General features: G+C 42.0%; 1 protein-coding gene across 3 annotated transcripts in view; it reads left to right on the forward strand.

Annotated features, from left to right (window-relative positions):
* The window catches only part of herc2 (HECT and RLD domain containing E3 ubiquitin protein ligase 2), a 55,781-nt gene extending 31,361 nt beyond the window's left edge, over positions 1–24,420 (forward strand). For 2 of the 3 annotated variants that reach the window (XM_061030214.1, XM_061030228.1), the window contains exons 57-90: positions 777–858; positions 943–1,177; positions 2,123–2,300; positions 2,543–2,624; positions 2,829–3,000; positions 3,091–3,235; positions 4,081–4,306; positions 5,449–5,620; positions 6,101–6,287; positions 6,866–7,009; positions 7,096–7,287; positions 8,026–8,179; positions 8,418–8,525; positions 8,615–8,746; positions 8,896–9,054; positions 9,411–9,529; positions 10,208–10,333; positions 10,453–10,608; positions 10,705–11,019; positions 12,495–12,709; positions 12,844–13,021; positions 13,224–13,385; positions 14,872–14,963; positions 15,069–15,208; positions 15,334–15,521; positions 15,671–15,868; positions 15,980–16,063; positions 17,779–17,920; positions 18,033–18,227; positions 18,453–18,565; positions 20,310–20,500; positions 21,740–21,845; positions 21,933–22,145; positions 23,506–24,420. In XM_061030214.1, coding sequence (XP_060886197.1) covers positions 777–858; positions 943–1,177; positions 2,123–2,300; positions 2,543–2,624; positions 2,829–3,000; positions 3,091–3,235; positions 4,081–4,306; positions 5,449–5,620; positions 6,101–6,287; positions 6,866–7,009; positions 7,096–7,287; positions 8,026–8,179; positions 8,418–8,525; positions 8,615–8,746; positions 8,896–9,054; positions 9,411–9,529; positions 10,208–10,333; positions 10,453–10,608; positions 10,705–11,019; positions 12,495–12,709; positions 12,844–13,021; positions 13,224–13,385; positions 14,872–14,963; positions 15,069–15,208; positions 15,334–15,521; positions 15,671–15,868; positions 15,980–16,063; positions 17,779–17,920; positions 18,033–18,227; positions 18,453–18,565; positions 20,310–20,500; positions 21,740–21,845; positions 21,933–22,145; positions 23,506–23,778 — 5,574 coding nt within the window. In that variant the 3' untranslated portion in view covers positions 23,779–24,420. The remainder of the gene's footprint in view (positions 1–776; positions 859–942; positions 1,178–2,122; positions 2,301–2,542; positions 2,625–2,828; positions 3,001–3,090; positions 3,236–4,080; positions 4,307–5,448; positions 5,621–6,100; positions 6,288–6,865; positions 7,010–7,095; positions 7,288–8,025; positions 8,180–8,417; positions 8,526–8,614; positions 8,747–8,895; positions 9,055–9,410; positions 9,530–10,207; positions 10,334–10,452; positions 10,609–10,704; positions 11,020–12,494; positions 12,710–12,843; positions 13,022–13,223; positions 13,386–14,871; positions 14,964–15,068; positions 15,209–15,333; positions 15,522–15,670; positions 15,869–15,979; positions 16,064–17,778; positions 17,921–18,032; positions 18,228–18,452; positions 18,566–20,309; positions 20,501–21,739; positions 21,846–21,932; positions 22,146–23,505) is intronic. The other variant, XM_061030223.1, reaches the window with a different exon arrangement.
* Positions 24,421–25,025: the final 605 nt, after the last annotated feature.

The raw sequence follows: 25,025 nt of genomic DNA on the forward strand, positions 1-25,025 counted from the left end.
TGTTTTGATCCTAAGTCCTCTTTATAGTGCCTCTTTATAGTTTAGACAAGCTGTACAACAAATGTAGTCATGTATTTATGATGTTAAACTATATAAGCAGGGGAAAAAAAAACATAAAACTGAGGCTAAGACATTCCAGTCTTCATTATAAAGGTGGAGGCTACATTCTCTGTGTAGAGGCTGATAATGACAAGTCTATCCACATCTGTTTGCTTCTTATAGCTAATGCGATGTGATGGCCAAAATCTAACACTCTCACACACCGAGGAACTGACACACACTCACTTTGAAAGTGTATCAAACAGGCCAATAACTGTAGTAGTTAGATAATTGTTAGTTCAGTATTTTAAGTTTGGGCGCATGTATATCAGTGGTTAAATCTTGCGTCCCAGTTACCGAGGCCCTCAAAGACGTGAACCAAGGTTTAACCATCAGCCATTTTCCATCCACTTCAGCCACTCTCTCATCCCTGTTTCTGACCCGATCCACTGTCCTGTCCTCTCAATAAAGGCATGAAGAGCCTGAAAGAATAATCCATTTAAAAAAGTATAAAGTAGCATATAATGGTAATGCAGCTCCTCTTAAGGGAAGGTACTGTTACTTCCATCTAGCGACTACTGAACAATGCTCCCTGGTTTCATTGTCTGTATTGTGATTATTTAAAATGATTTCCTTTGTTGAGGATTTGTCAAACACTTTTAAGACTTCCTGGGAACCTGTGCGAGACGCTCAGAAGCTGCTGCATCCTCTAATCCCTTTTGTTTGTACCGCCACAGATCAAGGTGCCCTCCTTCTCTGAAACTCTCTCTGCACTCAATGTGGTTCAAGTGGCCGGTGGCTCCAAAAGCCTGTTTGCAGGTGAGTGATGGAAAAGAAATTGGAGTCAACGTACTTCTTTAATGTGCGTGTGTGGTGTTTGTAACTGTTCTGCTGCTGTTGCAGTGACGGTGGAGGGGAAGATTTACGCATGTGGAGAGGCCACTAATGGCAGGTTAGGCCTGGGTCTATCCAGTGGGACCATCCCGATCCCCCGTCAGATCACCGCACTCAGTAACTACGTGGTGAAGAAGGTCGCTGTGCACTCTGGTGGGCGCCACGCCATGGCTCTGACTGTGGACGGGAAGGTGTTCTCGTGGGGAGAGGGAGATGACGGCAAACTGGGACACTTCAGCAGAATGTATGTTTACTCGCAAAAACACTGCACATGTATCCTGGAGACAGCTACAGGGTTACATCATGACTTTTTTCTCTGTTTGGATATTATCACTTCTCCAAATAAGTTGTCAAACAGGAAGCTTCCAGTTTGACAACTAACTAAACACCTCATGTTTTTAGTTAGGCCTTTTAGTTTTTAGCTGCTTTCTAGTCAGTAGTTTTGTAATAACTGTTGAATTTCTCTTATGCTTAAAGTCCTACATTCATTCATTCATTTATTTATTTATCCTTTATTTATACTGGAGTGATCATAGAGGGGTGATCCCACATTTCTGACATCAAGTCAGTTATTAAATAAATGCAACATTTATTTTTTATGATGTGATGAGTTATTTTGATAAAGTTAGCTAGAAATAGAAAATAAAAACAGTTGGCCACACTGACTTCAAACTGTAAATAATAACCACATTTAATATTTACGATCTGAGTGTGTGGGAAACCCAGAGGACAGCCGAGCATGCACTCTGTCTCCTGGAAAAAAAACAAATACATTTTTACTCAACTCCATCAGGCTCTGTGACATTACAGCTCATATTTACTCTGTCACATAGTTTATAGTGTTTATTATTTCTTTTGAGGGGAATTTTCAGTAAAAGTAGTCAAAAAAACAATGATCGCCAATTCTTCCTGTCTGTGTAGTCTTTCGCATTTGACTCGGAGAGATTAAGTGAGATTTCCAGTTATTAGAGGAAGGAGTCTGGTTGTTGGTGAACAGAATCTGTTAGTGTGTGGTGTGCTGTGTGGGGTCCCTAACATTTTAACATCTGGTAAGGTGTCAGTGTGGGTCAGACTTTAAATGTCCTAATGGTAGAAGTTTATTGGTATAAAGTCTTAGCTGTAAGGGTGATGTAGTGTTGCACACAGCTTTGACAAACTGGATTTAAGATAATTATGTTTGTTATCGTAGGAACTGTGACAAGCCTCGTTTGATTGAGGCGCTGAAGACAAAGCGTATCCGCGACATCGCCTGTGGCAGCTCTCACAGTGCAGCCATCACCTCCAGTGGGGAGCTCTACAGCTGGGGTTTAGGGGAATATGGCCGCCTCGGACACGGGGACAATACCACTCAGCTGAGGCCTAAACTGGTATGTGTGCATATCTCAATGTATCCCTTTCTTTATTTTACACAGACACTGACTAATAGAAGTAAGAAGAATGTTGTTTTTTATCAGCTGATGTAGAGAAAGAAAAATTCCACATCCGTTAACTTGCTGTAACATGTGTAGTACTAGTGCCCTCTTAATGATGTTTCACGGCTTTTAAGCCAATGATACTATTGAATATGATACATAATCATGAACTCTTGCTCGCTGTGTCTGTCATTTAGGTGAAAGTGCTGCTGGGACACCGTGTTATCCAGGTGGCTTGTGGGAGCAGGGATGCTCAAACTCTCGCGCTCACTGATGAAGGTATGTTGATAAAGTATTCTCTGGCATTAAAGAGAATTTAGTTTTGAGCAAATATCGATGTAAATGGTACAAAAAACACACTGTTCAAGTAAAGACACCTTATCTATAAAAAGTACTTATAACCATTAAGACTTTCTCTTCAAAACTGATGATGCCTTGATTCCTCTGTTTCTAGTTGGTCATATTTGTGTCTGTTTCTGGCAGGGTTGGTGTTCTCGTGGGGTGATGGGGACTTTGGGAAGCTGGGTCGTGGAGGCAGCGAGGGCTGCAACATCCCACAGAACATTGAGAGGCTGAACGGGCAGGGCGTCTGCCAGATTGAATGTGGAGCTCAGTTCTCTTTGGCCCTGACTAAATCTGGAGTTGTGTGGACCTGGTAAGATAAATAAACAATGACGGTTCCATACTAAACCATTCCTCTTTTTTGTTTTCCAATGATTGTTAACTGTTTATGTTTTTTAAACAGGGGCAAAGGCGACTATTTCCGATTGGGCCATGGCACTGATGTCCATGTTCGGAAACCTCAGATGGTGGAGGGGCTGAGGGGGAAAAAGATAGTCCATGTTGCTGTTGGAGCTCTGCACTGTTTGGCTGTTACAGAAACAGGACAGGTTTGTACTGACCTCCACCAGCAGTGTGTAATGAAGCGGAGCACGTCGCTCAGGCACTCTGCCCGTTTACTGCCATGGCTCTGTTCCAGCTGCGTGACTTCCTTCCCCTCCCAATGTATTCTATTTATTGACTCTCACTCCACTTTTCAGACACCCCTGACCTTTGATGTTACACACTGTATCTGGTCCTATATATTAGCTTCCCTCAGAGAAAGTTTAATAATGTCAGCACATCACTTCTAATGATGACAGGCAGCTACTCAAAGTTTGACCACTTTAAAAGGTTATTCAGATTAAGAGCTTAAAGCAGTGAGGAGGTCTCGAGTGGCTTTTACTTAAGTTCCAAACACAGGAAGTCTTACAAATATCCATACAGCAATAAATCTGAGACCTGATTCATGTGATGCAATGATCAAATCACTGGTGCTAAATACCAGTATTGTAATATAAAAAACAGATTTCCAGTATGACTCACCATGTCACTACTGCATGACTCCTCATGGTGGCGCTGATGACATAGAGGTTTATTGGCCAAAGAAGAAGTTGACAGCATGATGTTGGACAGCGCTGAAAAGAAGTTAGAGGATGAATCCTGCACTTCAACTTTTTTTAGAGCCATTTTTCTTCAATGTAATGTGATATGTATGTGTATCTAAAATTCAATCATTATTGTTATCCTGGACCCGTATATTTCATATCCTCTTGTCTTGTATTGTATCTTAAGTTAGCCTGCGGTTCTCACCCCTAGTCCTACACATTTCAGAACATTTACCAACGTTATCCTGAATACTTTAATACTTCTATGTTTAAACAGCAATAATCAGGGTGTTGTGTTTCTTTGTCAGGTGTATGCATGGGGGGACAATGACCACGGCCAGCAGGGGAACGGCACCACCACAGTGAACAGGAAGCCAACCCTGGTGCAGGGTCTGGAAGGACAGAAGATCACTCGAGTGGCCTGTGGCTCCTCCCACAGCGTGGCCTGGACCACTGTGGACGTGACCACGCCCTCCGTTCACGAGCCAGTGCTTTTCCAGACAGCCAGGGACTCCCTCGGAGCGTCATACTTAGGTAATCCCGCCTTTTCTTCCTACAGTTAAAACGGTACCACCAACCTATTACATGTTCTACTCACCTACATGAAGACTTCCATTTAAATTCACACATATGTCGTATACAGATTGCCCAAAAGGGGGAGCTGTTCTGACTACAACATATTCAAGTCTGGCCTGCATTTATCTAACTTCTCAAAGTAAAATCTTAAAATAGATAAAAAGCCTTCTTAGTCACATTTAGGAATGATTATCAAACTTTGTAAGGTCATGATGAAAAATAAATTACATTGATGATGAAAATGATTTACAAACTAATAGTCAAACAGTGAGACGAGAAAATTATGTCAGAAAGGATTGACTCCAATTTCCCTTAAAGAAATGTGGGCATGAAACGTCTTAACAGTTTACAGGTTATTTAGAAGAGCTATGTAACAATGTAAAAATTGGTTACTAAGAACCTGTCCTCTGAATCTCAAGCTAAGCTTGAAACATGTATATGTTTCTCGAGTGATCGCATTAGAGCTGCTTTGAAAGGTTACTCTCAACTTTTTGTAATTCAGAAAAACGATAATGATAAATGTATTTTTTTGTGCACTTTAGAAACATCTTATAACCTATGAATAAATCGGCTCTTTACAGAATCATAGTATTTTATTGTGTTTAACCAGTTATTTACACTAATGCACACATTTTACAATCACAATGTTGACTTTAGTGGAATTTGACCAACATAACAGACAGAACATTCCCAGAAAGAAATACCAAATCCCACTAGCTCTTTCCTCGGTGCATTTCTTTGGAGTTTGATAAATATTGTTCCAGTTCTGCACAGGACAACCTGTAGGTAAGGACAGCACTTTCTGCACACGTCAGCTAAATGAAAGAAAAACCTACATTAGTAGTGCTCATTTCCTGCACAGTTGCAGAAGGTAATTCTGTGTGTGTCTCGAGATCGTAAATATTCTACCTCTCCAAACGGCTGCAGCCCCTTTTTTTCTTCTCTGTTTTGTTTGTTTTGTATTTTTTCGAGAGGTTCAACTTGAACTGAAGGGCTGAGTCGGCTGGCGCTGCAGCTGAGTGATGATGTCTGGAGCTGTTTAAGGGATCTTCCCATCGGTGACTGTGTGTGTCTTTTTGTGTTGGTGTTGTTCTCCGCAGGCGTCCAGTCAGACAGTGACTCATCAGCAGTGAGTAACAAGATGAGCGGGCAGAGCAGTGTGAAGCCCAATCGACCATCGCTGGCCAAGATTCTACTCAGTCTGGACGGCAACTTGGCCAAACAACAGGCTCTGTCTCATGTTCTGTCAGCTCTACAGATCATGTATGCAAGGTATGTTGTTCACACGGATTAAAATGAAGTCTCTTGGAGGATCAGAAGAAATCAGCACCCTCTGGGGTTGACATACAGTATAAAGACATGGGACATGACTTTAGCTTTGTTGATATAGCAGGTTCCCCATGTACAGACACTGCAGTCCTCCTTGCACTAGTTACAGGTTCAACTCTAGATCCTGACACTTTCTTGCTCCATGTCTTCCAGCACTCTTTCCCCACATTTCCTGTCACTGAATTTTTTTGTTTTTTTGGAGTTACAAGCCAAAAAAAGACTGAATAATATTTTTTTGTAAGCTTTGATACCATTGGATTTGTTTTAAAACCATACATTTATTTTAATGATTGATAATATCGAGAAAGTACTAAAGTATCCCACATTTTAACAACCTTCTTGTCTAAACTCTTAGTAACTTAATCAGCTGGCTTGAAATTGTTATTAGTCTTACTATTGACACGACATGTTGTGTTTCCTCAGGGATGCAGTGGCCGGTGCTCTGATGCCAGCCAGTATGATCCTGCCAGCAGAGTGTCCTTCCAGCTCACCCGTTCCCCCGTCAGACTCCTCGTCCTCGTCCAGCGTGAGTGATGAAGAAGGTCCTCCCGTCCTGCCTGAAGCGGAGGAACGAGTCAGCCCAAATCCCTGGCAAGACAAGAAAGGGGAGGTGGGTAAAATAGATTTAGTTTGATTTGAATTTATAAACACAAGCCACATCCATGCAAAAGTTTAGGTCAGGAAAGTGCTGCCTCCACTGCATTTTGTGCTGATCTACACTAAATCTTATCCAGAGTGCATCTTTTTTCCCCCCGCATATTGACCAGGTGTATAAATGCAACCTTCAGGAAACTATATTTGGGTCCAACTAGGGAACACTGGAATATTTCACACGACTTTGATAACAATAACAATGTGAAAAATAACCGTAACCGTAATATACTACAAATACGGTACATAGACAGAAGTTTTTGTGATAATATTTGATTAATTTAAACTTTTAAACTGTAATGTAAGTACAAAAAGCTTCTGTTTGCATTTTTAAAACCTAAATATCTTTATTGTAAATGTGAATGATTAATCACACAAGATGTTAAACATCTTACATTTGATTCTCCAGATATGATACATTCTTTGAACTTCTCAGAATAGAAATAACATTTCAGCTTGAATAAAGTAATGAAATAAAAAAATATCTAAAGCGTGTTTCTCATTGTTCTTTGTTATTTGTGTTGTGTGTGTGATCAGGCTCCTTCATCAGATGAAGCGGTCACCCCGTCGTCAGCTATAACTCCCTCTGCCTCTGGTGCCTCGTCTCGTCCTTTCATCCCCGTCACTGATGACCCCGGAGCAGCCAGCATCATCGCTGAAACCATGACCAAGACCAAAGAGGTGAGGCAACCAAGCGTGTGTGTTTGGACAGCTATTAACCCACACTGTGTGACGCTAACTCAACCATTTCCTCTGTTCATCTTCAGGACTCTGAGAGCCAGAGTAAAGTGGTCGGTCCAGAGCCTCAGTACCTTGATGAGTTCACAAGTCTGCTCATACCCGATGATACTCGTGTGATGGTCGACCTGCTCAAGCTGGCCGTGTCCTTTCGCTCCGGAGATAAGGGCAAGGAGGTTCTGTCTGCAGTGCTGTCTGGCATGGGTACAGCTTATCCACAGGTGTTTAAGTCTTTCCTTTTCTTGTGATTAACCTTAAAACAGACAGACCGCCCACAAATGACAGCATGATGTTTTGTTGATCATGTAGAGTTTGAAAGAGTAGTGTGGTGACAACACATCAACAGTAGAGGGCAGCTTCTATCTGGCTGTATGTCATAGTTTCTTTAATTGTCTTAGAAATGATCTTAAATGAAAACTGTACTTGGTAAAGCTGTGCTTGCATACCTTGAATAACCTCTAGGTTTTACAAATTAACGAGTTATGAAACATTTAAAGTTACTGCGTAAAATACATCAGTATATATAAATAGCTAAAAAAGACACTGTATTTTTTATTTCAGATGAAAAGATCTAAAGAATTTGCACTATGCTCATCAAAGTTATTCAAGTTTCTATATTCAGAATGATTTCAAGTCCAAATGTTTGTGTGAGTTGTTTTAGCAAAATCTGATGAAAAACATTGGATTGATGCATTTGTGATCAATCCGACAATAAATGAAAATTTAATACACAAACTTTAATGAATTAATTTAATAATTTTTTTATTTTTATTTAGTGACATATCCGTTGAGTTTAGGGTGTACAGATTATGTTGAAATTGAGCTTATATACCTAAAACATTGATAAAAAATACAATTAAGCCAAAGAAAAACAATGGTGTAGGCTGCACCATTTAGTGTTCAAGTTAAAACTGGTGACGTTGTAATATTTGACACTTTTACGTCTCTGTAATGTGCAGGTTGCTGACATGCTGCTGGAGTTGTGTGTCACCGAGTTGGAGGATGTCGCCACTGACTCGCAGAGCGGCCGTCTGTCCTCTCAGCCAGTTGTTGTGGAGAGCAGCCATCCGTACACAGACGACACCTCTACCAGTGGTACTGTGAAGATCCCAGGTACGCAGCACAGATGGAGGGATTTTTAGTTTCAAGCAAAAGAAAATATGATCAGTAGTTTTTTTTATATAGTCCCATATAGACTGTTACCACTTTATTAAGTTTAAAACCCTGTTAATATATGTTGAGATTAAACACTGTTCAAAGTTTATCTTTGTTTTCCATATCTATATGGTCTTATTGTCCAGCCCTTCTTTATAGGACTTTTTTGAAAGACACAGCTTTTTTGCTTCTGTAGGTGCTGAGGGTCTAAGGATAGAGTTTGACCGTCAGTGTTCAACTGAGAGACGCCATGACCCATTGACTATCATGGATGGAGCCAATAGGATTGTCTCTGTCAGATCAGGTAATGAGAGCAAGATGGTGAAAGAAAACTGTATGACTATAAACCATTCAACAATAAATAAATGTGGCTGTATGACTTCTGTGCGTTAGGTCGGGAGTGGTCTGACTGGTCCAGTGAGCTCAGGATCCCAGGAGATGAACTCAAATGGAAATTCACCAGTGACGGCTCTGTGAACGGCTGGGGCTGGCGCTTCACTGTCTACCCCATCATGCCTGCTGCTGGTAAGCTGCACCAAACACATCTCCAGAATCAGTGTCTTCAGAGGTTAAACCACACACACCAGTTACCATTAGCATTCATGCCATTTGAGAGGGTATGTTTCCGTAGTAATACTAAGCATGTGACCCTGTGCCCTCTTGTCTTTCCTCAGGTCCCAAAGACTTGCTGTCTGATCGCTGTATCCTCTCCTGCCCCTCCATGGACCTGGTCACCTGTCTGCTGGATTTCAGGCTCAACTTTGCCTCCAACAGAAGCATTGTGCCTCGCCTTGCTGCTTCCCTGGCTGCTTGTGCTCAGCTCAGCGCTCTAGGTACAGTATGATAGACCTGATACACCATGCATATATCATTCCAATTTCTAAATATAAGTAGGTCATATATAAACTGAACATTTTCTGGGAAGTGGCCTACTGCTCGGTGCTTGTCCATCAGATAGCGGCAGCACCAAATAGTTGATGGATGAGTGTTGAAACAGATTGATGATTGTGATAGAAATGACGTGGGAAAAAGAGTTGAAACTGCTTTATATAAACCAGACTACGATGTAGTTACTCAGAGCTGTTAATGGCAGCAAATATGTAGGTCAGAGGAAAGAGCAAAATTATTGTTACTAAGACAATAACTACTGAGACATTTATTTTATAATTGAAATATTTCTTTGATGCAGCTGCTGGACACAGGATGTGGGCTCTGCAGAGACTACGGAAGCTCCTGACCACAGAGTTCGGTCAGTCCATCAACATAAACAGACTGCTGGGCGACAACGAAGGCGAGGCTCGCTCTATGGTGAGAACAGTGTGATTGCACAAATGAAAACTGCTGAATTCAGATATTTACTGTTTACTGTCTGAGCTCCTCCACCGGCACACTCCCACCTGCACTCACTCTCAGGTCTGCCGATGCAAACCTCCTTGGTCCCCCCCCCCCCCCCCCCCCCCCCCCCCCCCCCCCGCCCTGCAGGACAAACTATCGGTCCTGGGGGGACAGGGCTTTCTCCATTGCTGCTCCCACCCTCTGGAACGCACTCCCCAAAAAACATTAGAGACTCCCCCACACTCACTTCCTTCAAGAAATCCCTCAAAACTCAACTCTTCAACACTGCCTACAACCACTAACTCTCATCCTCCCTTTACATTATTTCTTCTTTGTACTGTCCTCGTTGTCGTTGTGTTCTGTTTTTATTGTTATTCATTGTCAAAGCGTCTTTGAGTATCTAGAAAAGTGCTATATAACACTAATTTATTATTATTATTATTATTACATGCAATGATAGTTAATGGAAAAATTGTTGAGGATTATTTAATCCTTAATGGAGTATTTCCTTGCGGATTGATATATATATAAATATATTGCACAATTTGGTTTAACATGTTATTTCCGAACATAAGCATACAGGAAATATGAGCAGAGGCAATCCACTTATAGGTTTATATTTTTAATGGATGGTTATGTGTTTTCCTACAGAGTTTCACAGGCAGTGCACTGGCCGCCCTTGTGAAGGGGCTTCCTGAGGCTCTGCAGAGGCAGTATGAGTATGAGGACCCCATTGTCAGGGGAGGCAAGCAGCTGCTTCACAGTCCATTTTTCAAGGTATGCTTATAATAGTTTCCTCACCATCAAATTGGCACAACAGGTTAAGGTTTTATTGATTGTTTTTTATTGAGGATTAGAAGTTTTGTCTCCGAGACTCATTTTAACATTTTGGTCAGGTCTTGGTTGCTCTCGCCTGCGACCTTGAGCTCGATACTTTACCCTGCTGCGCTGAAACACATAAATGGGCCTGGTTCCGCCGATACTGCACCGCTTCCAGAGTCGCTGTGGCTTTAGACAAGAGGACTTCTCTACCAAGACCCTTCCTGGACGAGGTGAGTGAGTCTGGCTGTTGTGGCCTTGACTTTCCTTTGTTGCACCTGAACCTGAGAATGTTTTTAATCCCTTCATCACTCCTAAAAACTTTACAGGTAACGAAGAAAATCCGTGAGCTTATGGCTGATCACGAGAGCATGAACGGCCTCCACGAGAGTCACGACTTGTTTAGGCGCGAGCACGACGAGCAGCTCGTCCAGTGGATGAACAGACGACCGGACGACTGGACCCTCTCGGCTGGAGGGAGCGGCACCATCTACGGCTGGGGCCACAACCACAGAGGACAGCTGGGGGGCATCGAGGGGGCCAAGGTCAAAGTGCCCACTCCCACAGAGACGCTCGCCACACTGCGTCCGGTTCAGCTTATCGGTGGGGAGCAGACTCTGTTTGCTGTCACTGCTGATGGAAAGGTATGTCCACATTTCAGTTAACACTCCTTTTTTTGATTCTTGTGTTACGTCTCTGTAGCACTCACACTGGCTGTAACACTCTGTAGGAAGACTATTAATATATTAATATTGATATGACTATTAGATGCTCTGCTGTCTGTGTTCTGCTTACTGTGACTAACATGCTTTACATCAAAGTTACTGTTTATAACTATGCATCTGTAGTTCACTTTGAACTAGCTAGCTGGCTAATGTTGGCATATTTACAGTGATGTTTATAATACACATTGAAACGGAAAAATTAACTGGATAAAAAAGATTCAGAATATTAGCCTATTCATAATAATCAAAGTTGGTTTGTAGTCAAATGTATTAATTGGCAGAGCCATGTATGCTATAAAATCCATCCATTATCCTGTTTGGGGTTGTTGGGGCTTGAGCCGATCCTAGCTGTCATTGGGTGACATGCCCATTCCCACCCAAACACCTACAGGTAATCTAGAGCAGTGATTCTTAACCATGGGCCCGTGGCCCTCAGTTGGGCCGCGAGCGCCACCTAGAGGGCCACAAAAATCTTTGAGTTTTGCACCTGTAGGCCGCGAGGGCCGCGGGACTGCAGTGTTTCCAACACATAGACGATACTTGGGTGGGCCGTCCAGGTACATTTATGGCTGCCCGTGTATATTTCCGAGCTGCTTTTATTTATATTTTCATTCATTCAAAAAATTGGTGCGTGCGCGAGAGAGAGAGAGCGTGCATGAGAGAGCGTGAGTCAGTGCAGGCACGCTCATGGCTCTGTGCAGGAAGAGACGGGAACCAAGAGAGCACGAGAGAGCGGAGTAGCGAGAGCACTTGCAAGTGCGTGCAGGAGTGGAACTTGCAAGTTGCAAAAACAGAATTAATTTAGAGGGGAAATGCATGTGATATAAATACAAACCTAATATTAAAATATACCCTGAGATAAGAGTAAGAAGAAGAAAAAATGACAATTGTCTGCAACCCCCCCCCCCCCCCATTAATATCTTTGTTTCATGTAATTTATTTCAAAAGGTTTTACCTTGTTAAACTGTAAGTGAACTGTAGTTATTGAATAGAAATCAAACCAAGAGTGAGATCAATTAAACCAATACAGTGTTAATATTTGAATGGGTCCCCCCCCGGGCCACTTTGTACTGGAAAAGTTGGGCCCCGAGGTCAAAAAGGTTAAGAACCCCTGATCTAGAGGAACCAATTAACATAAAAGGCATGTCTTTGGACTAAGGGAGGAAGCCAGAGTACCTGTTGGGAACCCATGCAAGCACAGGGAGAACATTTAAACTCCACACAGAAAGTCCCTGTCTGCCTGGGATTTGAACCTGGAACCTTCTTTCTGTTTAGTTGAAATGTTTTAAATCAAATTGAATCTTGTGTCTTGAGGATTGTAAAAACCCTCAGCAAATTAATTGGAAATAAAAATATAACACATAGTCTAATATATTGTTTGTCTTTGTCCTCAGCTGTATGCAACAGGATATGGCGCTGGAGGCAGACTGGGTATCGGTGGCACAGAGTCCGTGGCCACACCTACTCTGCTGGAGTCCATTCAACACGTCTTTATCAGGAAAGTGGCGGTGAACTCTGGAGGGAAGCACTGCTTGGCTCTGTCTTCTGAGGGAGAAGTCTACTCGTGGGGAGAGGCTGAGGACGGGAAACTTGGCCATGGGAACAGAAGGTCTGAATTGAATCCAATATAACGATTCATTGCACCTTCACCGCTCACACATCGTTAACACAAACCCGTGTAGCTGTAACAATCATGATTAAAGCTTGTGTTCCTGGTCTACCTTTGACTCCTCCTGACTTTAGCCCCTGCGATCGTCCTCGAGTAATTGAGTCTCTGAGGGGAGTGGAAGTGGTGGATATCGCAGCCGGAGGGGCTCACAGCGCCTGCATCACCGCCAGCGGAGAGCTCTTCACCTGGGGCAAAGGTCGATACGGACGACTGGGCCATGGAGACAGCGAGGACCAGCTGAAACCCAAGCTGGTCAGTGATCAATAGGCCCTCACTTTAAAGTCAACACCGGGGTTTATAAGTGCACTGAAAAGGCTGTGTGTGTTTCAGCGACATGTGTTTTAGCCAGTGTTTGGACAGAAATCACACAGTTTACTCTGAATCACTCTGACAAGGTTTCCCAGATAATCACCGTGAGCTAGAGCTGATGTTAGCGTCTCTGTGTTATTTTCAGGTGGATGCACTGCAGGGTCACAGGGTCATCGATGTAGCCTGCGGGAGCGGGGATGCCCAGACTCTGTGTCTAACAGACGATGACATGGTCTGGTCCTGGGGAGATGGGGACTATGGCAAATTGGGCCGGGGAGGCAGTGACGGCTGCAAAATCCCCATGAAGGTAAGGCAATTTACTCAATGGTGTGCACTGGAGGTCAGCCGAAACATCACCTAATAATTGAGACTTATTTCCCCTAGCTATTTTAGAAGGGAAGAGATCAGAAAATGCTGGAAAATACTAGCTAGCAACAGAGAGGCGGCTTTTTTCTTTTAATACTTTTTACTTACTTTTCATGCAAGTTTATTTAGCAATAATAGCTTTAAGTCCAGGGTTTTTAACAATTGTTTTCTTAGGTTATTTTTGAAACAAAGTACCAGTATTGGATTTGGTAGATAGCCAGACTTAATCTATTAACAAGGCAACCAGATTTCCATTCTAAACCATGGTCACTCTAACATGAAGAAGTGGAGGATATTAATGCTACCAAGGTAGTTTTCTTGCAGGCTTTGCCTCTCACATCGCAGGGGGTCTCACAGAAGGTCTGCAAAAGCTTGTGGGATGGAGTAGCCTATACTTCCATCGTCCATCATTTTATTGTATTGTATTATATTGAGTTTTAACCTGACATGGTGAACAGTGAGGCTAATCAACTTCTGCTAAAATGACTCAGAAATATGATTTTTTTTTAAAAAGCCCCTATACACTGAAGGAAACCTTTTTGTGGTTAGAAGAGTTTGGGGATTTTAACACCTACTTCCATTTTTTGTTACCATTTTGCTGATTTCTAGGATCATGAAAACAAAACTAATCGAGATTAAATGTAGAGTCACATGCATTGTTCGTTGCAGCTTGTAAACACAAAATTCTAATTGCGCCGGTTTGAATGGCGTCCAATCGTTGAATTGTATCCACTCCAGACACTTACCTGTGTGCTCTCAGTGGCTGGGGGAAACACATCACTCCTGGCCTAGAAACGACCAGTATAAACTAATTCAGGCAGAGGACAGGGTCTCTGCATTACACATGTATGGAGACCAACAAGTGATGATTAGCAGATGATGAGGGGCATGACCTTTGTATGAGTCTGTTTTATTTCTTTATGAAAAAGCTTCTGACTATAAACGATTGTTGTGCCGCATGCATTTTGTACTCCTTTCAATCAAATAATGGTGATTATGATTTTTACCATAATCGAGCAGCCCTAGTTGTTGGATGCCTCAGCTTTGCTTTAAGACTAATAACGCAGAGAAACTGATAGCCTGGTTCTTTCCAGAGTTCAACTAAAAAGTTAGGTAGAAGTTCTGGTAGGATTATTTTTTATTACAGACAGAATAATAGAAATGTGTTTTTTCAGGTACACTAAGCTTCGTATTTAAAATCACCCAAACAGAAAATAACAACTTGCTCATCATGGATTCATACAGAAATGACAAGAATCTGAGTATCAAATACTGTGTTCTTGATAAATGATTCAGACGCTGACGACATTTCAGAACGTCACACAGTGTGAGAGTGTTCAGACTCCTGACTCCAGATCCTTTTTTTTTTTTTTTTTTTTTTTTTTTTTTAAGCAGAAGACTGATAAATATGTTTTTTTTGTTTTTAGATTGATTCTCTCACCGGCCTTGGAGTTGTCAAAGTGGAGTGTGGCTCTCAATTTTCTGTGGCTCTTACAAAGTCTGGTGCAGTCTACACATGGTACGTACAGAACAGTGCACAGGAGATGTGTCATGGCGTCATGTATCACTGCTGCCGTTGAAGAAAAGGTGGCTCACTTGTGTTTGTTTATCATGTCACTCTTAGGGGGAAAGGGGACTATCATCGGCTGGGCCACGGCTCTGATGACCACGTTCGCAGACCCAGACAGGTTCAGGGGCTACAGGGGAAGAAAGTCATTGCCATAGCAACAGGATCACTGCACTGTGTGTGCTGCACGGAGGATGGTAGGATTTAACAAGTTTTCATCTTTTTGTACTTATTACCCCCATGACGTAGTACGTTTTTTTAAAAGATCAGGTTGGGTTGCATCACACCTTCACAGAAAGCTTTGGTGTTGTGTTTGGCTCAGGAGAAGTGTACACTTGGGGCGACAACGATGAGGGCCAACTTGGAGATGGGACCACTAACGCCATCCAGAGGCCGCGGCTAGTTGCAGCGCTGCAGGGCAAGAAAATCAACCGGGTGGCCTGTGGTTCTGCTCACACCCTCGCCTGGTCAACCAGCAAGCCCACAAATGCTGGGAAACTGCCTGCACAGGTACTGTACCCTCTTGTCATACTGTATATGTGTTGAAGAACTTGTTTGCCATTGATATGTTCCAGTAGGTGGCGGTAAAGCTTTGCACTATTGCAGACCTGAAAATAACCATGCTGCGAATGCCTGACTCTCTGTGTGGTGTGTTAAAGGTTCCAATGGAGTACAACCACCTGCAGGAGATCCCCATCATGGCCCTGAGGAACAGGCTGCTGCTTCTGCATCACATCTCAGAGCTCTTCTGCCCTTGTATCCCCATGTTTGACCTGGAGGGTCGGCTGGGTCAGACGGGCCACGGACCCTCAGTGGGCTTCGACACTCTCAGGGGTATCCTCATCTCCCAGGGCAAGGTGAGATAGCATTATGATCCCAGAAAAATACTCCAACAACAGTTTTTATTTCTGTGTTTCATTTTTATCAGATTTTTCTCTTGGTAACATTTTTCTTTTGTGTGTGAACAGGAAGCAGCTTTCAGGAAGGTGGTTCAAGCCACGATGGTGAGGGACAGACAGCATGGACCTGTGGTGGAGCTCAACAGGATACAGGTACTGAAGGAAATACTTGCTACATACTAGAGCCTGTCTGATGTGTGATTTTTAAAACGATGAAAAATGGCAAAATAGATTTTATATGGGGGAAATGTTTGGGGTTTCCTGCATTGCATCTGATGTAGTGAAATTTGGTGCTGATATGAAAGTGTACGTCTTTGGTTTTTCTGCTTCTAAATGACCTGAAATCTGGACTTTACTTCAAGGTTTGTGCTGGGACATGAAAACACGATTAATAAATCAGCAGGCAATGCTATCTGCATTACATGTTCTATTTAAAAAAAAAGATTACATGCCACCACATTAGGCCTGTCCCCGAGGATTTACATAGTTGAGCCTGATTCATTAGATTTTGCCTAGCGAAGACTGGCAGTCGTAAGTTTTGTTGTTGTTATTTGCACTCATCAATGGATTTTCTTATTTGAGTTTAACCACATCATTAAACTATCTTTCTTCAGGACTTGGAATAACACTTAGTCTATGACAGGACTTGATCCATCCTTTTTCTCATTCATTAAATCTGCTTTAATGTGACTTTATAACGATATTACACATGTCCAATACAGCAGGCACACACACACTGATGGCCCAGTGTGCTCAGGTCATACCACCAATGAACAAACAACGTCTTTTAATTTACCATTTGAAGATTGACTGAACTCTCCTGATCATAAAATGCCACCAAAAATGAGTCCCCACGATTTAAATTCAGTAAAATTTTTAATCTGAACACATTAGATCCATAACAATCCACTGAACTGTTCAAAACACTCCACTATTCCGCTCGCCTTTTGATGACACTTTATTTCAGCCAATGAGAGCCTTTGTTGAAAGGAGGGGCCGCTCACTGTTCTGACAGCCAATTGCACGTGACTGCTGATTACTGACATCTCAAGTTTTCAAAACATGGATCTGCTGCTTCTATCAATACTTTGTGGTTATTTCTTCATGTTCACACTAAGGAGATTGATTTAGAGTACGGGTGGTTTTAAGAACTGCATTTAAAGTATCAATATGGTGAAATCCATACCATGAGCCATGAATTATTTGGAGAAAACAAGCAGATCTATGTAAAATTAAATATTAAACACCCCCATATAGCTGGAATGGGATGATCCTTGTGCTCAACGAAGAGACTGGCAGTCCACTGAGGCTCTGACAAACTGATTGTTGAGTATTTGATTATATGGGGTCAACCCTACACCACATATGTCTGTGAAAGACCCATATCAAGCTAAAAAAGTCTAATGTAAGATATGTTGGGCCGTACACAACACTCACATTCTGAAATTGTGCTCCCTCTTAATCTGTTGCACACTCACTTTTGTCTCTCTTGAAGCCTCCTGCTCCCTCTTACTGTAATCTCCACCTCCTTCTCCCACTGTGAGGCTATGTTCCAGACAGGCTCCTGAGCATTACATGTGATGTCTTTCATAAGGGGATTTCTCCTGGTGTGTGTGTGTGTGATCTGTGCTCCGGCTTGTCTGCAGGGCTTCCTGGACTGCGCTCTAGACTTTACTCCACATAAAGTTTAGTCCGGGCCACTGCCCGCCACACAAGCACACCTCCCCCCGTGTGGCTCTGCTTGTATTGAAGCTGTCATATCCAGTAGCTCATGCATATCAGTACTTCCTCTCTCTCTAAAAAGAGTTTTTTAAGCATAGATCAAACTTAAATTTCTTTGTCCATCCCTCTTTTTCCTTCCCCTGCAGGTGAAGCGGTCTCGTAGTAAAGGGGGCCTAGCAGGTCCTGATGGAACCAAGTCTGTGTTTGGTCAGATGTGTGCCAAAATGAGTTCGTTCAGCCCAGATAGTCTCCTGCTCCCTCATCGAGTGTGGAAGGTCAAATTTGTGGGTATGTGTTGCACTTCCATGTCTACACCCAAACCCTATGTAGTAAGATATTTTTTGAAGAGCAGCTAATTATGTGAACATTTCCTCACTCTGGATGTGTTTTTTTTCCTCAGGAGAGTCTGTGGATGACTGTGGCGGAGGCTACAGCGAGTCCATTGCTGAGATGTGCGAGGAGCTGCAGAACGCCCTCACCCCGCTGCTTATAGTCACCCCCAACGGTCGGGACGATTCAGGCGCTAACAGGGACTGTTTCCTGCTAAACCCCGCTGCCAAGTCCCCTCTTCACATGAGCATGTTCCGCTTCCTAGGTATAATCCAGTTAATCTCCCATTCAGGTCTTCTTTTGTGTTAATCCTTGACAAACAAACACTGAAAATACGAGCGTCTATTTAAAAGTTTCTAATGTGAGCTTTGAGAATGTCTTTTTAAATATGAATATTCCTGTTTAGGATGCAGGTTTGTTGCACAGCACAGTGACAGTATTGTTCTTGTTTGATCAGCGGGTAATACCCTCTATCTTCCCGTGTCTGCAGGAGTCCTCCTGGGTATTGCAATCCGGACCGGAAGCCCTCTGAGTCTGAATCTGGCAGAGCCGGTGTGGAAACAGCTCGCAGGCATGAACCTGACCATCGCTGACCTCAGTGAGGTACGTACACAGCCTTGTTCTCCTGTCAACACACAGGCTGCTCAGTGTGTATCTAGTACACACACGAGATGGTTGATGAAGTGTGAAAATATACACCGGCCTGCATGCTAGAAACGCTGATATGAATGGATTTGTTCTAAATGGATTTTAGAGAACTTTATTTTCAAGTTAGTGAAAGAAGAAGATTCACAAGTGCTCCATACCTGTCATAAAAATCATAAACCGATTAATCTGCCTTTCTCCACAGTGGTAAAAAAGACAGGGGAATTGGGTTGCCTCAATGTGAAACAACAACAAACTCAAACACACGTACTCTGGGGCACATGCAGAAAAGATGAATCAGTGCTGGGATGACTTAAGCTGAGCTCTTCCTTAATATGCACTCATTCACATTTTTCAGATTTTTACCTGGTCTGACCTGCTGATACCGGTTTTTGGCTGATACAGAATTTCCGTCTTAAATTTAACAGCACAAAAAAAAAAATTCTTGGAACTTCACTGTAATGGAAATAGCGTTTATGTTCCTAATCAAACACTGACTGGTAAGTAACTGTTCATTACAATAAGCCTAAATAGCTGCACCAGGTTATGTAACCATCTCTCATCTCACTTAAAGTAATCTCCAATAGAACGTTTAAAGTGTCAAACCCTTTATTACTTTTATTATTAAGTCTTGTGTTACTGTTCAGAGAAACATCCTCAGTTACACTTGACAGTCCAGCCTGTCCTCCTGTAGAATATTCTTTAGTCTATTTCATTCGACCATTTGAGCTGTGACATTCACATAGAGAGGTTATATGAACCAGTTGAACTTTTATATTTCATACTTAGAATATACTGTAACAGAAAGAGGCATAAGCCTTCCTCCTGAGCCTACTCATCAACAGGTCACATTTGTCATATTGAGACTTGTTTTAGTTTAATTGAAGTTTGTGCAGTTAGGAGAGATTTTTGATGCAGACTTAAAGCCTTAAAAGAAATATAACAGAAAAGTTTCAGGATCAGGACATAAGATTGTTCTTTCATGAGGCTCATTGTTTCATGATGAGCAGCTTAGTGTCAGACATTATGTAAATGTTCATAACTATTATTCAGCTTAACTCTAATTGTCTCTAAAACCTGAACCCTTGTGTCTGCCTCTCAGGTTCAAAAAGAATGTCTTCATGTCACGTTATTATACAACATTTCAAAACCCTCATGATCTGCATTAGAACCTGCAAAGAGAACACATTCCTATACATTCCTGCTCAGATTAAATATTAAGCCTTTTAGCCTCAGGCTCCAAAGAGCACAACCGTCAGAAACACGTTTTGTCACGTCACACTGTGCCTGCTCCTCCTAAAGTTAATCTATATTTATTCCAGAAACAGTAGTCGTCCCACAATCTGAGCTTTTGTTGAAGAGTCGGCGTGAGTCGCCTCCTGCCCTCACGCTGTGATCATGAGCTCCTGAACCGTCTTTGGGAGAATACTTGAGCAGGAAAACAAAGCTGCTCTTGTTTCCAAGTTTTGCCCCTGAGATATTATAAAGGTTGGATGTCAAATTAGTCCACCACAAGACTTCAGGAAGACTCGATCGCCGGTAGGCTCACGGGAACTGTGAACAAGGCCATCCACACTCAAACACATGCATACAAAATAGATGAATGAAAAGGAGGGAAATTATACTGTAGGTAATAAAGAGACAAACGATTGCAAGAGTTCTGTATAAAGAATTAAGCGGTGATCTTTTCTGTATCTCTCAGGTTGATAAGGATTTTATTCCCGGCCTGATGTACATCCGGGACAACGAGGCCACAGCTGAGGAGTTTGAGGCCATGACGCTTCCCTTCACAGTGCCCAACGCCAGCGGTCAGGACATCCAACTCAGCTCCAAGTACTCCCACATCACCCTGGAGAACCGAGCTGAATATGTCCGTCTGGCTATCAATTACAGGTGAGAAAAAAACCTGCTGAGTAATCAAAACGTACACTTTCCAGTTTGTTTGAAGAGACCCGTATAGGTTCAGGCCCAAGGTTTTTTTTTTTAGTCACTCATGTCAAGTGTGGGTCAAGGGTCAAATCATCATTATAGCTCCTTTCACACATGCAATCCTGACACTTTCTGGAAAAATTCCGGACACCCTGATACATTCACCAATGTGCCTCACAGCGGTAATTTTTCGGTTGCACAGTGTAAACGATGCTGCAGATGTCTCGGTGTAATGCTTCCAACATGATGATGAAGAAACAAAGTCTGATGCTATGATGGCAGTTTTTTCTCTTTACATCAATGCTACGTGTAATTTCACGCATTCACAGAATGAACAAAAGAGCGGAAATGTGGGGAATGTGTCCGTTTGCGTTCACAGGTGCAACTGTACTGGACAGTTTCAGGAGTGCAGGGCATGTGTGAAAGTGGCTTATACTGTTTGTCATTGGGTGTCTCACGATTCAATTCAATTTCGATTCAAAACGATTCTGGATCCATGGATTCAAAGTCTATTTATGAATTTGTACATACTTCAGGGTCTACTCCAGTCATCTGTGAGACTGGCTGAATTTCTTGTTGCTCTATTTGTCATTCTTCTGAGTTAAAGAGCTAACCTTAGCACTTTGCAGGGAGTGACTGATTAGCCCAAAAAAATAATAAAAAATTCAATTATGAATCGATTTTAAATCTTAGAAGAGAAGAATCTTGATTTTTAAATCGATTATTTCCCACCTGTATGTACAAAAGATCTAAGAAGACAAGACAGTAAACACTGAAGTCTGTTAAATTTCACAAACTGTTATTGATCTCAGAGCCTGGTTTGTAAGGTATTAGCACTTTCACATCACAACATGAAATATTTAAAAAGTAGTTCACGTCAAATCAAATAAAAATCGACACGTAATGGGTAAACATTATGAACAGTATGATGTGTAAAAACAGTTTGTTGTATTAGTCATGATTAACAAAGTTTAGCATTTATATTACCATGCTTTTGTATGGTCCAAAGACTGCAGTCTTGATCCGGTCTGTAATTTCTCAGGGGAAAAAAAGTTAGGTCTATTTAATTGAAAATAATATTTTTAATCAAGCTTGGAGCAAATTGCCCAGTTTCATTTGGGTCTGGTTCATTTTAGATCAATGAAGACCTCTGTAATGTGTGAGTTAACCTTTCTGTCTCTTTCTTTTCCCCTCCCTTTTCAGGCTCCATGAGTTTGACGAGCAGGTCGCTGCTGTTCGAGAGGGAATGGCTCGAGTCGTTCCTGTTCCCTTATTGTCGTTGTTCACTGGATACGAGCTGGAAACGATGGTTAGTCAGAGCAGTTGAAGGTCCTGACATTGAAGCTCCATCCTCTGCCTGTGTGCTGGTTTGATAATAAGCGTTCCCTCTCCTCAGGTGTGTGGAAGCCCTGACATCCCTCTCCACCTGCTGAAGTCAGTGGCCACTTATAAAGGAGTGGAGCCCACGTCGTCGCTCATCCAGTGGTTCTGGGAAGTGATGGAGTCCTTCTCCAACACAGAGCGCTCTCTGTTCCTGAGGTTCGTCTGGGGTCGCACACGTCTGCCGCGCACCATCGCTGACTTCAGAGGGCGAGACTTTGTTGTGCAGGTAAGGGAAGGAACTGCAACTGCAGGTCTTCAGAGACACAATCTTCTCAGCCAGTCTGAGGGTGTGTTTAGTGCAACTGTCAAGGGAAGAGATGTCAACACTGACCCACTATGTTAGAGCAGATACTAGTATCCTAGCTTTCATCTGGACTGAGAGGCAGAAGAACCTTAATAAAGACACATCATATAGATTAATGTTCCTTTTTTCTCGTCTTTTTTTAAACAGTTTAATTATGTTAAATTGGTTAGCATGTTCAGTTTGATTGCTAAAGTTGACTTGCTAGCTAGCTTGTTTCACATGCAATATGTTTAAGGTTTGTGATTCAGCTCTGGCTCGGAACGTGTGTTTCAAATGTGTGTTGGACATTGTTCGGAGAGTTTGATAATAAACAGGATGTCATGTTTAAAACTATGAATGGCAGCCAAACCGCGAGCGAGTCACACACTGGCTACATACTGAGAATGGGACTATTTTTTTTCTTTGCTATCATTGTCTACTTAAACGCAGTGCTGCATTGCTCAGGTAAAATGGACCTTATAAGGAAATGAGATCTGTGACTTTTGGAGCTGTGTCTCATAGCTCTGTTCAAGAGTTAATATAGCTAGTATAGGGGTTAAAGTATGTTGTGATAAACTGGTAAGTAGACGTTAATACTCCTAGCAAACTTATCTCTAACTTTAGAGTCTAACTTTCTGTTTATCCATGACAGTGTGAAATTCAGATTTGCTACTGTTGTTTTTTCTTACCTAATAGATAGGGGTGGGAATCACCAGAGGCCCCACGATACGATATTATCACAATACTTGAGTCGCGATACAATATATTGCGATTTAACTTTTTTCACTGCATATTTTGTCAACACAACTAAATCAAGAACTGTTTTGTCAAATAAGTAAAAAATCTCAGTCTATTCATCTGACTTCAGTCTTTTTATTTCTACACAAGTCAAGCCCACAGACTGACCAACACTGATACAACTAAAACCCTGTAAAAGGCTGCATGAACTTCACAATCTGAACAGTTGGTATTTCAGTCGAATCAAACTTGAACATGATTTTTTTTCTAAAAATCTTCATACCTCCCACCAGAGAGTCTATTAAACACTTCATTACACACACACACACACCCCCACACACACATACACGTAAAACATGAATATACCCCTTTTCTGGCCTGTGCTAACTGGTATTATCTCTTGTCTTGCAAAAAAGACAAAAAATGTATATGTATATATATATAATAAAATATTGATACTTGGCGGCCATGAATCGATATAATATCGACACACAAAATATCGCAATACTATGCTGTATCGTTTACCTACTAATAGATGTAAACACTTTTTCATCTCTGCCTGTAGGTGCTGGATAAATACAACCCTCCTGACCACTTCCTACCTGAGTCCTACACGTGTTTCTTCCTGCTGAAGCTGCCCAGGTACTCGTGTAAACATGTGCTGGAGGAAAAACTCAAATACGCCATTCACTTCTGCAAGTCCATCGACACCGATGACTACGCCCGCATCGCCCTGTCTGGGGAGCCTGCCGCTGACGACAGCAGCGAGGACTCGGACAACGAAGACGCCGACTCCTTCGCCTCGGACTCCACCCAGGACTACTTAACCGGACACTGAAGTTTCTAGAAGGATCATTGAAAGAAGAGGATCATTCACAGAGAGACTGCACTAATCTCACCTGTTAACACACATTCATAAAAAGACACAAACGTCTGTGGGGGGGAAATGTGCAATGAGCTTTAAAAGCATTATAAGCTAAAGAGAGGATCAAACACACGTTTGCTCTGATTTTAGTTTCTTTAAAATTAAGTAAGGTGATCAGCTGCACATGTAATTGTCATGTTACATGGGAATTATGTATATTGTTACAGTTAAAGAGTCAAAAAAATCAAGGCTCCAGCCTAGCACTGTGGTAGATACTCCCTCTGGTTTGTGTGAATTACCTGTCCCTAGTTTGTATATAGAAACTGATGTATGACAGAACAGTAGAATGACTTTTGGTTTCTTGGTAACAGCCACATTTCTTTATTAAAAAACATTTTTAACTTAAAGTCAGTGTTTCTCACTCGGCTCGAGTCACTCGGAGCCCACTGAAGGGTCATTTTAAGAGTCCTGTATTCACCCCCTCCCCCACCATGTCTGTGCACTGTCTCCTTAAAGAATGTATATAATATGATTGTGCCATGTATTCACAGAAGGTCTCATTCCTGCATAATAAATGTTAATACATTTCTGTTAATAAATCAAACAAAGAAACAGCGTTAGCCTACTTTGTGAAGTTTTATTATATTAGAAGATTTTGGTGAATCGTTCCATGTTCCTGCTCTCCCTCTGTCCTTAAAACAGTCTGTTCCTTTTCTTGTAATTTGTAGTGTCTCAGAAAAGTCTTGAGGGCACATTCTTTGCCTTGGCTACGCGGACCATTTCTTATATCAGCCTGTGTAGACTTTGTAAAAACGCTACAAGGGATTAAACACAATGTGACATGCTGTTAGAATAATCTGCTTTAGCATCAGAGATACAGTATTCAACTATTTATTCTTCCACACTAACACCTTAGCTCAAACTGGTGCTAGCTACCAGACACACAGAGGCTCTCCCTCTCTCACTGTCAAAGCCTAACCGAAGTGAACAGAGAAATGTGGCCAATACTTCCCAAGTTCAGGTGAACATGCAATACAGTAAAACAAAACAATGAAGCAGAGAAGACACAAGAAACTCACTTATGTGGCTCCTACAAGGATTTTTGTCAGTCAAAGGTCACTATCATTTAAATAATGTGTGATAAATAAATAATTCAATAAAATCAATTTTGTGTAAATGTGCAAAATGAAAACATAGTTTAGAAGGATGAATTGTTTCTT

Source organism: Labrus mixtus, chromosome 3 (genome assembly GCF_963584025.1).
Source record: "Labrus mixtus chromosome 3, fLabMix1.1, whole genome shotgun sequence".
Taxonomy (NCBI): domain Eukaryota; kingdom Metazoa; phylum Chordata; class Actinopteri; order Labriformes; family Labridae; genus Labrus; species Labrus mixtus.